Source organism: Oryctolagus cuniculus, chromosome 3 (assembly GCF_051225735.1).
Source record: "Oryctolagus cuniculus isolate XC-2025 breed Fujian yellow rabbit chromosome 3, ASM5122573v1, whole genome shotgun sequence".
Classification (NCBI taxonomy): domain Eukaryota; kingdom Metazoa; phylum Chordata; class Mammalia; order Lagomorpha; family Leporidae; genus Oryctolagus; species Oryctolagus cuniculus.
The window spans coordinates 129,222,122-129,236,250 of NC_142869.1; the positions used below are offsets into that span (position 1 = coordinate 129,222,122).

A 14,129-nucleotide genomic window follows, 5' to 3' on the forward strand; every position below is an offset into this window, starting at 1 on the left:
TTATTGAAAACATTCTTTCATAATGTACTTCATCATATGTCCCTCTGCCTCACAAAGTATCAACATATAAAGTTTTTTTTTTTTTTTTGACAGGCAGAGTGGATAGTGAGAGAGAGAGAGAGAGAGAGAGAGAGAAAGGTCTTCTATTGCTGTTGGTTCACCCTCCAATGGCCGCCGTGGCCGGCACGCTGCGACTGGCACATCGCGCTGATCTGAAGCCAGGAGCCAGGTGCTTTCCCTGGTCTCCCATGAGGGTGCAGGGCCCAAGGACCTGGGCCATCCTCCATTGCACTCCCGGTGGTCCATAGCAGAGAGCTGGCCTGGAAGAGGAGCAACCGGGACAGAATCCGGTGCTCTGACCGGGACTAGAACCCGGTGTGCCGGCGCCGCTAGGCGGAGGATTAGCCTATTGAGCCGCAGCGCCAGCAAAACATATAACGTTTTATAAAACAAGTCTTACCAGTATTTGATGCTGAGGTTTACACTATGCATGTAACATTTGCGCTGTGTGCAATCTGAGACCCAGCAATAGCTCATTTGTATTTTACATTTAAGATTCAAGAAAATATTACCAAGCTTAAAAGGTTATGTCAATAACAAGTAACTTATTTAATTAGGAAAATGTTATTGTTATAGAATTAAATTTTAAAGTGCCATTTTGCCATTTTAATTGCAGTTCTAAAAATTTAACATTTACTGTACAACTGGCTTTATATGACACAGAGTCTAATACAAAAATAGACTCATTTAGTCTGTTTTTTTTTTGTTGATTCTAAATTCCTATGCTAAGGGTAGTAGATATCCCCATTAGTTTAAATGTAGGATTGTTATATGAAATAACAGAAAATCAAAGTATGTAATTAGATTTGGAAACAAACTGACAAAATTTGTATCAGGTTACAGTTTTGCCTTATTTGTACAGACATGGTCAAAGAAAACATGTTTTAAAGAATTGTATTTCAAATACAATTAGGAAAATTATGTATTTATATGAAATCACATACTGCATTATTCAGCATATTTATTAAAACAGTATAGAAGATTATTTTCTTGTAATATATAAATATAGTACATAAGCAATAAAATAAAATAATGTTAGGATGAGTGGAGAAAATCAAAGAAGTTTTCAAAGATGTAGTTAAGTAATGGATTTTCTTTGTATTTATTTATCCAATGTATATTAAAGTAATATTTGTAGGTTTAGTCACTTGGCTTTAAATTAAGGCTATGAAAACCATAATAATTATTGAGTAGATTCTTAAAAACATTGTGTACCCTTTAATGAGGTTCAAGAGGCAGATCTTTTACTTAAAAGTAGTTAGGATACTTAGTTATTCTATATTTTTTCATTCCACAAGTACTTGTTGAATGTTATACCACATTTCAAGGCATTGTTTTTAGTGTTGGGCGATGCTTGACTTCAAGCATCTTAGAATCTGATAGGTGAATCAGTCAAGTACCTATGCAACCACAGACCAGGTATGTGCTATTGTTATTTCCTCAAAACTAAGACTGGCTAGACCATGAGACATCATCTCTCATTCCGTGTTTATTAGAGGACAGTGCTCTGATAGATGAGCAGCGTTGACCAAGATCACAGGTGGTGTAGAGGTGAGTAGAGGTGTATGCCCCGAGGGTTTGCCAGCTCTGCTGGCAATGAAACAATGGAAGTTGCCTTGCAAGTAAATTTTGGGAGAGAAAGTAGTTAGGGACAGAAAAAAATAAAGCTATAATGAGACAGAGAGAAGAACTCAATAGTGTAGAAGCTAACGTTTCAAGAAGATGTAGGTTGACAGTATCATCAACAGAACTTTCAGGACAAGCTCATGAGGAGGGTTGCTCCATCTGCCAGTTAGGAAATAGCAGTGTATTTCTAACAACTATTAATTAGGGACCCTTTTAAAAGAATAGAACAATTTATAGTAAACCAGATTCTATATATTAGGTTATATATGCATTAGATTAGATAAAAGGATTTTCAGCTACCATAATACAGACTTAACAGAGCTAAGAAATACTAATGAATGAGATGAAAATTTTAGAAGTTGTATACTTTAAATATTGCGATTTCACAAAAGTATTTTATGATGTCAAATTTTATAACAGTATAAGTGTGAAAAGCATTCAATCAGCTCTAAGTCTAATTCTAATATCAGTGTTCTTTTCAGTAATCATCTCATTTTTATTATAAAACTTTGATCCTTTTAATATTAGACCTGAAATACTCGTAACACACATCCTCCTGTAAGTAACACTTGGTCTTCTCTTGGAAATAAATGTTTTTCTTTACTTGGGAATGTCATATTTCCAAAAAATTACTCTGTGTTAATTCTGGCAGTTCCATATTACTGCTTGGTTAATGCAGGAGTAGGAAAGCAACAGAAATCTCCAAACTCAATAAATCCTTTTGATGATTAGTGGTGAGCTGGAGGTAAAGATGAGCAGATGGAACTGAAGGACTGAGATTACATAAAATGACTCTTCAGGAATGTTCGCTTATTCATTTATTCCTTCACTGTCCAAATTCCCCTTTTCTCTCGATTTAAAATTTGGTTTTCTTTGTTTTATCTGCTTTGATCTGTATGCATTGCTGTTTTAGGTTATCCTGTGGTACAAAATTTTTAAAATTTTTTTTTGTTTTTGACAAAATAATAAAACTGCCTTTTCCTGATCCTGTTGAGAGTTGTATTTGAAACGCATGTCTGGCTAACAAGCCTAGTGCATGTTTGTAACTGCAGAACGTCTACTGCCCCCTGTCACCTGTACAAGCTTTGGTTGCAATGTATGATATTTCCTTGGTCTCCAAAGCCTATCACCTGCGTCGTGAGGAAACAGATTGGTTTGATAAACCCAGGGAGTCTCGTTTGGAAAATGGACACGGTCTGGACCGAAAACTGCCAGAAAGATTGGTCCACTCTAGACCACTCAGTCAACATCAAGAGCAAGTAAGTGCTATATTTAACAGTCCCTTTTAGATTTATCAACAAGAAAAGACTGAACTCTACTCTCTAATGGTCTCAGGTATCTGAAAACAAATGGGGTGTTTGTAAACCAAATTCATGAATAATTTTTTTTTCAGTAACAAAGAACTAACATACCACTTTATCACACATGATGGATTGGCCTTGACACATAGCTGTAGTACTTACCAGGCATTTTAAGTGATTCATTCCTACAGTAGATAATTAATAAGTCTGTGAAATGTCCAAAGAGAATACATGGATTCCTGAAGACTTTACAGAATAGTGGGTGAAATAGATTTGGGTAATTTTCAGTGCTTTTTTTCTAACAATATCTCAGGGCTACAAGAATATCAAAAGAGTAAGCGAATCAAGTCAGCTAGGAGAGAAGTAAAGTTTCACTTGAGGAGAAAAGAACTGATACTTACTACTATATGAAAGTGTCAGTTTTTGCATTAATTTTTGGATTTTATCCACTGAACAACTCACATAAAGTAGATAATATCTTGTTAGAAATGAAGAGACTGAAACTTAGAGGTGATTTTTACAACTTGATAAATATGACAACAAAATCCATGTTCCCACTTTAGGGCAAATCAGGTGATGTTTGAGTTCAGTTTTCAGAAACACGAGATTAATGGTTGGATAAGTTGAAAGAAATTCACTGTAAACCATGTGTCCCTGAAACAGTAGTGTTATCAGATCAGGTATTTGCAGGCTGTGTACTCATTATGATCATTAAAATATCCACCAAATAAATGATTTATTTCACTTACATTATTTATTTCTCTTACATTAAATCCTGTATGGTGATTCATTTTTATAAAAGATAACTACATTCTGAACAAGAACCTACATTCTGCACGAACCTCCTATAATTTAATCCCAAGATTGTTATATTGAAATACATTTACATGTGTAAGAACTGTTTAAAATAAAATTATCAGTTCTCTTGGATTTTATTTCCTCCTAAGCAGTGTCAGTTCTTGTGGACAAATTCTGAATAATTCAGTAGAATTTCATTTTCTCAGAATTTTATACTCTTTTGTGTTTCTATATCTATCTTCTTTGCCAGCACTCTTGGGAATCTTCTCTACTTATGTTCTCTCTGTAGTACTTTATATATCTGATCCTTTTTTTGATTATGGTTGTGTTTACCTCTGCAAATATACCAATGTGTTTCCATTTCTTTCTACTTCATGTTATTATATCTAACTCTCGTGAATTATTTTTAGCTTGTTTTGTTTGTAAAATTGCTTTCATAGTTACTTTCCAACTTTTATAAAAAAGATATGGTTGGGAAGTAAAAAATTGATTTTAAAAATTTAAAATTTATCTATTTTAATCTGCATTTACTAAAGTAATAAATTTTTCAGTTGAAAATAACTTCCTTGAATGTATTTTAAGACTCTCTCTGTAATGACAGACTTGTTGCCCATCTTATTTTTCTGAAATTTAGTATTTCTCACAAACCTAAATTTTCAATAAACATGTAAACTATGATGATTAACAAAATCATAATGAGATGGACTATATCAACTGGAGAGTTAGAGAAATTAATAACTTCCCTACATTTATCACTCAACATTACTATTTGCATTAATACTCATAGTGGACTTATATAATTTATCCAAAGAGTATTATTTGGGGTTACATTTAAGTACTATTATCTACCCAAAAATATTTCCTTAAATTATATGAGACACAAGGGAAATATGGACATGCATAATGACATTTTTGTTCCCAATTTCTGTTACTGCTGTATACAGATACATAATTTTTATTTACTTAAGAAAAACAAGGGTACTTTAGAATTGTTATGGAGATTGGAATTAAAAGATTAGTTTATGAGTGGAAGTTTTGCCTAGCAGTATCCTGTAATGCCAGCATCCCATATGGATGCCAGTTCGTGTCCCAGCTGCTCCACTTCTAATCTAGCTCCCTGCTTTTGGACTGGGAAAGGCAGAGGAAGATGGCCCAAGTGTTTGGGTCCCTGATACTCATGTGGGAGACTCACATGAAGCTCCTGGCTCCTGATTTTGGTTTGGCTGAGCCCAGGCCCTTAGCTATGTGAGGAGTGAACTAGTAGAGGGAAGATTTCTCTGTCTCTCCCTCCCTGTAACTCTGACTTCAAATAAATAAACCTTAAGAGAGAGAGAGAGAGAGAGCGAGCAACCAGTTAAATGAACTACTAATTGATACCTAGATCTGCTCCTCACTACAGCCAAAGCACACCCTGGGAGGTGTAATGAGATTCCTCCCCTTGGCCACACAGGAGACATGAACTGATTTCCCACAGAGGACTGTTGAGGGGAATTATGGGAGTCATACAGAATATGGGATTTCTCTCTGTCACTCTCTCAAGTAAATAAATAATTTTTAAAAGTAAGTTTTAGTATAAAAACATTTTGAAAAACAGTCATAATTTTTTTCATAATGTACATTTTTTCATAAGTTTCTATACACATGGATTTCAAAATTTTTACACTAAAATAAACTTAGCTTTTAATTCTGTTTTCCACAGACTTTATGAAGAGCCCTTATACTACATTGTATTCTAAACAAGATACATTTTAGACCAATATAATGCCCAAATGAAGCAGAGTGGTATATTTGACAGATATTTAATAAACTTCTCGTTATGTTTGGTAAAGTAGAAAACATAAGTACTCTTCGTAGGTGAATATAGCAGAATATTATGTTTATTTTTGTGACAAAAAACTCAACAATTAAATTTTTTTAGCTTTGGTGTCTAAAATATAGAAATTATAATATGCAGTTATAAAAGCTATAATTATATAATGTTACAAACTACTTGAAAGTGAACAGCCAGACTACCACCCCAGGCTAAGAAAGGGAGGAGTACCTGACCCAAGAACCCTCAAATGCCCTTCTCAGATCACCATCTCTCCCTTTCCCAATCAGGCAACAAATAGGCTGATTTTTGTGACAATAATTTCCTTGTCTTTCTTTATGGTTTTATTAAATAGATTCTACATAAAAAAATATGCTTAACTTTCTACATAAAGATCCCAAGTTTAGTTATATATAATTCAAAATTCATGCTTTTAATATTAATATTTATGTGCATATACTGTCTTTCTCTTTAATTCATTATAACTATATTTTGGTCTGGAGAATAAAAAATGAATTTCTGATTTTATTCACCTTTTTTGTATCTCTAATCATAAAAAGATAATATTGAGCTCTAGGTACCAATAAATTCCAATGCTTTAATTTGAAAACATGCATAACAATAATTTATAGTTATAAACTGCTCTTGAGGCAAAAGTAATGACTAAATTGATGAATGTGAACACTAATTGCTTTAAAATATTTTATGTAAAACATCCAGTCTAGGGGTAGAAGAATGAGAAAGTTATTTTTTGTCAGATCCACAATCATATTAACTACATAAATAAGGCAAATCCTCAAAACCATATGTTTCCTTTCAAAAATATATATTTTTGTTTAACCTCTGCATCACCTAACTTCTTTTATCTTGTTAATTTTTTTAGTCACTTAATCTATAAATAGAACTAATACCCTGTATAGGATGGTTGTGTAGGTCAACACATCTTGACTATTACTAATGCACCACCATCTGGCTGATGCCCATTCCTCAGCAATTCCGACTCATCTGTAGCTCTGAGGTCACTAAGATCCTAGGAAAGAGCCACAGTTCATACTGAGCATTTGAATGCTCTGTTTCCTCTCACTGGACACTGTTCCTCCTGTCCTGTTTTTGGCTAACCTTGCTGTCACACAGTTTCTATGTACACATTCCTGTTTGCAAGAAGACTTCTCTGACATACACCACTTCCCAAAACTGTGTTATTTGTGCTTCATTCATGCCCTGTGCAACTCTTGAGCTATGAGCACCTAGAGGGCAGCAGATCTCTATTCCATCCATAAGGTTGAAGGTATACACTGCCCAGCAGAACCCGTCAGGGTGCACTGTCCCCAGCTTCTAGCAATATATAATATTTAAGTGGGATACAGGATGAATGTCTATCTAAATAAAATGTATGTTGACACAAAATTTATTTCATAAATATGAATTCTCAATTCAATAAAATTACTCCTTTTGAAGTACTCATTGGTAGTGGGGAATCCTTTTTCTGGGTGACATACCTGAAATCGTTCTGTGAGTGCAAAATTGTCAGAAGACAGTGATACCAGAAACCAGTTCCTTGAGGAGAGAGTAAGGGAACTACTTGACATCAGTCCTGCCCCCAACCTTATTCCTACTTTTATTTGGCAAAAGCAACCCCTATTGTATAACTCATCTGCTAGAAGAGTCAACATTCCCTTATAATGGTGACTTAAAAAGCTCAGAACCATCAAGTTTATATTTTGGAGACATACTTCTGCTTTCTATAACCCTTGACCATAACTGTGATAGTTTATGTTTTTGATTTGTTAAATAGAACTCATGAGTCTGGTTGTAGACATTCTCAGAATCTGAAAAATGTTGTGTAGCATGCTCTGAACGCCACACTATGAAAATAATGATGTTCAATATTTTTCTCACTGACATCCTAGGTATAAATTACAAGGTGATACCTGAATGGATGATAAATCACTGATAAAAAATTTAGGGAATGACTACTTTTCTAAACTGTGCAAACGAAGAATAGATGCACTGTGATATTACATCATCTTCTCCCCAACACCAAAACCGGAAAGTATACCAGAAGGCAAAATTGTGTTTTGGGCTTTATTTTTTAAAAGATGACTTTTCAAAAATCATTATGAAATAATAAATGAAATGATAAAATGCTTAAAATGAAGCAATATCTACCAATATTAATGAAATTTCTGTATGCTATAGAATATCCAGTTTTACCTAATAGTTGTAGAATTTTCAATATGCACATTTTGATTTTAACAACAAAAAAATAAAGATCCTAAAATGCAGATTAGGAGAAGGAGAGAAAGAGGAAAAGGAATGTAGAAGGACACAAGATGAGAACAGGAAGTAGGAGGGCCAAGGAGAGAAGAGAAGAGCGAAGGGAAAAAAAGAACAGGAGGTAAGACGGGGACGAAAAGAACTATAAGTTCCAGCTGTTTACAAAGCATTCATATAAATTATCTGCATTGACTGATTACCCCAACCATAGTATTTTTATAATGCAAAAAATTGTTATCCTGCAAACAGTATTTTGGTTTTGTTATATAGAATTCATATTACATTTTGTCTACTTAACAGGATTTTGCTATTGTTTGAGAACACTTCATCTGAGGTCTGATTAAGCATATTCTTTCCTCAAGAGAATAAAAGCAAACAGCTGTAATTGTAACTTGCCTTTTTTTTCAATATCTCATTTAATATCCAAGATTCTAGCAATTTTTAAGCTGGATTTGCTAGAGCACATGAAGTTCATTTGAGTTTTCCAAGGTCTTTTGTTCACAAAATGAACCTAACAGTTGTAGATTTTCAGTGCACACAGTTTAATTCTAATTTAAAAAATACAGATTTTCAAATGCACATTAGAGAAGAGAAAGAAGAAGAAAGAGAAAAGATGAGAGGAGGTAGTAGGATCTCTTTGGTTAGAACCATTCTGTTTAGTATCTTGTGTTGGTACTTTCATATCATTCTTAAACAAATAACTAAAATACACAGTATGAAATGTCTGACTTAAAAATCTTTCACTTCTAATTTAAGTTGAAAATTTTCCTAGAGCAATGGATACAAGATTCCATAAAAGTACAATCATTGTTAATATATGTGAATAAATATTTTACACTTTCCATATTCATTATTTCACAAATCTCTTTTGAAAACAAATTTCTATAAAATGTAAAGCATGAGGCCAGCGTTGTGGCGTAGCAGAAAAGCTGCCATCTGCATCCTGTACAGTTTGTGTCCTGGCTGCTCCACTTCTGATCCAGCTCCCTGCTAATGTGCCTGGGAAATCAGTGGAAGATGGTGCAAGTGCTTGAACCCCAGCACTCCCACTAGAGAGAACCAGTTGAAGCTCCTGCCTCCTGCCAACCCTAGCCATTGCAGCCATCTGGGGAGTGAACCAGCAGATAGAAGATTCCCCACCCCCTTCCATCTCTCCCTCACTCTTCCCTCTGTCTGTAGGTCTGACTTTCAGATAAATAAATCTTTTTAAATATATATGTATATGTATACACACATACACACACATATATTTAAAGCATAAGTTTACATTTCCTGATTCATTTTTGTTTCAGAAACCTCATTTCACTGGATGGAAACAAAGATAATGCAATCTTTAGCATTCTCATGTTCATTTCCATAATGTGAGTTGAAACAGTACTTGCAATGAAAGCTTTAAGTGCTTTTTCTTCTTCCGTAAGGAACTTCCACAGTAAATGATGAGTAACGCCATCAATATCAAAACCCTTGAATCCAAATAAGTCTTCAGATAATATTAAAATGAGAAAAAACCTTGCTTTGTTTATGCTGAACTAGTCTCAATGTAGATTGAAACTTATAAATGCTTAGCAGAGGTTTGATTCAGCAAGAAAATCAAGCAGCATAAAGCAGTCTCTTTTTAAAAAATATTTGAAAGGCAGAAAGAGAGAGAGAGCTTTTCATCTGCTAATTCACTCCTCTGGTGACTGAAACGGCCAGGGATGGGTCAGGCCAAAGGCAGGAGCCCTGAGCTCCATCTAGTTCTCTCACATCAGTGATAGGAGCCCAAGCATTTGAACATCTTCTGCTCCCTTTCCAGGCACTTTAGCAGGGAGCTGGATTGGAACGTATAGCAGCATGGACTGAACTTTGGGATGTGGGCAATACTAGTGGCAGCCTGCTTTTCTGCAAAGCTGGCCCCACAGAGCAGAGGGATTCATTACAGGGACAGAGATGTGGAGTAGTGTTATCTCCTCTAACATTTCTGCCCTAGCATCAGTTAACAGCTGAAACTTAAAAATAGCTTTCCATGTCTAGACTACCCAGAGCAGAAATTTTTCCATATACACTGTCTTATTAAATAACAGGTGTCCTTCAGAACCTATTACATGTGTTCATCAGTTTCCCAAATACAGTAAATCAACTTGCAAGAGCCATTGGTTAAAGATGTGAAGGCCATAATGAAGTCAGAAACCAGTATCATATACGTAGTGTTTAAGGTGCTTAAATTATAATTTGGGAGCTCCTAAGACTTTTTCATCAATATAATCAATATACTTTTTGAAAGACATTAGAATTGAGTAATTCTCTGTACTGCACTTTAGATGTCTTTAACATTGATTTTCACCTTATCTTGTGTTTGCCTTAGATTATCCAGATGAATGGGAAGACTATGCACTACATCTTTCCTCATGCCAGGATAAAAATAACAAGAGACTCTAAGGATCACACAGTTTCAGGTAAGCAGAGCAAATAAGCTAGTCTGCAATTCTAATTTTAGACTGAGCTATATGTTAGATTTCAGTTTGGATGGATCATGAAATGTTAGAAAACGCTGCCCTTGTTTCAAAAGTTACAGTTCAGAAAATGTCGAGGCTCTATCCTTGAACATAAAATATGTTAATTACATAATCATTAATATGAAAAGTTACTAAGATCATTCTTTTCATTAACTGCATTTTAAATGTGGACACAGTATTATAGTGTTTCACTTTACTGCTCTGTTAGTAATTGAAGTAATTGGTTTTAGATTTATAAAGCATTCTTGTACAGAAAGCTAAAAACACCTTGAGTTTATCTAAAAGAATAAATTTTCCTATGTCTACTTGATTTGGACACTGTGAATTATGCTGTTTTTGTTTATGTTCTTAAACTGTTTATTTTGAAATAATTTCATACTCCCAGAAAATAGTACACAGTGCTTTTTTCTCATCTTTTGCCCTGCTTCTCTAATGTGACCATATATCTAATCCCATTAAAATGATCAGATACAGGAAATTAATCTTGATATGATGCTATTAAAACATCTATAATTCTTATCCAAATTTTAAGTTTCTCCACTAACCCATTTTTTTTTTCCTGATTGAGGATCCAACGGGTGATCTCATACTGTGTTTAATTTTCATGATTCCTACACCTCCAATCTGATCATTCCTCATGTCTCCCTTTGTCTTTCATAACTTTGAAATGTTTGAAAGATAATATATTTTTCCTATTAAAAATCTCCCATTATTTAAGTCAGTGAGATGAAATATATATTTTTCCAAAGTCAATGAAATTTCAAAACATGGGTAATAACTATGGTCTCTCTCGAGTGTATCCTTTATGTCTCATGGACACTATATATAAATAGAAAATATTCATAAATATACATATATGGGTACATGTGTAAGCAGTAGAGCTAACAATGTATATTGCTGGTTTTATTCTAAGCACTTATACAACAAACAACAAAGGAAGGCATTTTTTCAGTATAACTGCTGATATTCCTTACAGATCTTAGGCCATGTAATGTGAATATAGAATAGGTTTTGCTTTGAGCCATTTTACTCTTTTTATTTTCATAGAGAATGAACTAATTAGTAGTCTAATCTTCTTGGTCTCCTTTGATATTAGATAATTTTATATCATTCAGAGAGAGATAATTCAACATTTCATAGTTTTATTACTATTTAGAATGTATTTTAAGTAATGATGAAAATTCCAGGAGTGAATCTTAAAATCCAGGGGCTGTTTTTGTATAAATAATACTTGCTAAAAACTCTTTGAATTTCTTTCAGCTCATAAAGCAAAATAATATAATGCTTTCATGCAGGGACAAAATTATTTTTTCAGAAGGTGTGATAGTAATCTTCAAACCTTTTTTGCCTAAAGCTTAAAAGCTATATCATTATTTAATATAATGATTATTAATATATCATTTCCAACTGTATTATTAGTTTTATGTTGTAGTAAATTAATCATCCTCTCAACCTTACTATTATCTTCTGCAACTCCTAATATTTGTCTTCCTTTACTTCATTTAGAAAAAGGAATGTGAAAATAAGTGTTATCACTTGTTATAACTGTTCTAGCCCAAAGTTAAATTCAGTTTCCTCTGTATATAGATTTTACAGAATGAGAACAAGGATTATTGTTGTGAACAGTAAACTTGCTAGCAATGTACTATTGCATGTCTCTGCGAGTCCCTTTTTCCTTTAGCATCTACTTAAAATAATAATAAAAATATTTCCCTATTTTACCTCTTAAGCTTCCCTATTACACCTACCCTGTGTTGATTATTACTGAATTTATTTTCCATGCCCTAAGAAATATGGTCCCATGCTAATGTTAATGCTTTAAAGCAATCCGTGTCGTTTTCAATTAAGTCTTCAGTCCATTAATTGCTCTGAATATGTGTATATATATATATATATATATATATATGTGCAAAACTAGAGTCAGAAATGACAGTCTTTGGCAAACAATGTCCAAAATTTCTCAACTGGTAGCAGGCAAACCCTGTCATGGAGCATTTATATTAGATAGCCCCTATGTGATTTGCTGCCCAACCAAAAGCCCAGAGTGATTGACTAAATTGTTAGTGATATTAGGAATTTATTGTTATATTTAACTATGATTGTCATGTATTTAATTTTAAAAATCATTATATTCTAATTTAAATTGGTAGTTGGAATTGTATGTACAGAAGATCAATTTAGTATATATTAAGTAAAGATTTCAACAGTTTGCACACACACAGAAACATAAAGTGAAAAATACTGTTTGAGTACTAGTTATAGCATTAATTCACATTGAACAACACATTAAGGACAGAGATCCTACATGAGGAGTAAGTGCACAGTGACTCCTGTTGTTGACTTAACAAATTGACACTCTTGTTTATGGCGTCAGTAATCTCCCTAGGCTCTTGTCATGAGTTGTCAACGCTATGGAAGCCTCTTGAGTTCACCAACTCCGATCTTATTTAGACAAGGTCATAGTCAAAGTGGAAGATCTCTTCTCACTGCAGAGAAAGGTACCTCCTTCTTTGATGGCCCCGTTCTTTCCACTGGGATCTCACTTAAAGAGATCTTTCATTTAGGTCCTCTTTTTTTGTTTGTTTGTTTGTTTGTTTTGCCAGAGTGTCTTGGCTTTTCATGCCTAAAATACTATCATGGGCTCTTCAGTCAGATCCGAATGCCTTAAGGGCTGATTCTGAGGCCAGAGTGCTATTTAGGACATCTGCCATTCTGTCTTCTGTGTATCCTGCTCCCATGTTGGATCGTTCTCTTCTTTTTAGTTCTATCAGTTAGTATCCCCAGACACTAGTCTTGTTTATGTGATCCCTTTGACTCTGAGACCTATCATTATGATCAGTTGTGAACTGAAATTGATCACTTGGACTAGTGAGATGGCATTGGTACATGCCACCTTGATGGGATTGAATTCGAATCCCCTGGTATGTTTCTAACTCTACCATTTGGGGCAAGTCAGCTTGAGCATGTCCCAAATTATACATCTCCTCCCTCTCTTATTCCCATTCTTATATTTAACAGATAACTTTTCAGTTAAATTTAAACACCTAAGAATAATTGTGTAATTAACACGGGTGTGCAGGGGCTCAAGGACTTGGGCCATCTTCTACTGCTTTCCCAGGCCATAGCAAAGAGTCAGATCAGAAGAAGAGTAGCCAGGACTCGAACCAGTGCTCAAATGGGATGCCGGCACTGAAGGAGGTGGCTTTACCCTTTATGCCACAACGCTGGCCCTAACTTCATGAATTTTATATTTTGCTATTTCTTTGTAGATTTTTCTTGTCTAGTTTGTCTGTCAATTGATGAAGTCCCCCATTACTATTGTATTGAAGTATATGTCTCCCTTTAGATCCAGGCACCCTGGGATTGGGTGCATATATGTGTATTAATAATCAAATCTTCCTGTTGAATTGATCCCTTAATAATTACATAGTGCCCATTTTGTCTCTTTTAACAAATTTTGTGTTAAACTCTATTTTGTCTGAAATTAGAATGGCTACACCTGCTCTTGTTTGCCATCCATTAACATGGAGTATCTTTTTCCATTCTTTCACTTTCAATCTGCACATTTCTTTGTTGGTGCGGTGTGTTTCTTGTCGGCAGCAAGTAGATAGGTCTTGTTTTTTAATCCATTCAGCCAGTCTGTATATTTTAAATGGAGTATTTATGCCATTTATAGTCAAGGTTACTATTGATAAGTAATGACTTGGCCCTGCCATTTTTCCATAATATTTCCTATTGTTTACTTTGGTTTCCTTTGTACTT

The 14,129-nt window shown here is 34.3% G+C and overlaps 1 protein-coding gene and 1 long non-coding RNA gene across 12 annotated transcripts in view; one reads left to right on the forward strand and one right to left on the reverse strand.

Annotated features, from left to right (window-relative positions):
- PCLO (piccolo presynaptic cytomatrix protein) overlaps window positions 1–14,129 on the forward strand; it is a 524,563-nt gene that overhangs the window by 326,492 nt on the left and 183,942 nt on the right. For all 10 annotated transcript variants that reach the window (XM_051842636.3, XM_089329389.1, XM_051842635.3 and 7 more), the window contains 2 exons: window positions 2,809–2,945; window positions 10,217–10,307. In XM_051842636.3, the coding sequence (XP_051698596.2) occupies window positions 2,809–2,945; window positions 10,217–10,307 (228 nt within the window). The remainder of the gene's footprint in view (window positions 1–2,808; window positions 2,946–10,216; window positions 10,308–14,129) is intronic.
- The window catches only part of LOC149127508 (uncharacterized), a 127,368-nt gene that overhangs the window by 9,160 nt on the left and 104,079 nt on the right, over window positions 1–14,129 (reverse strand). The window lies entirely within an intron of this gene.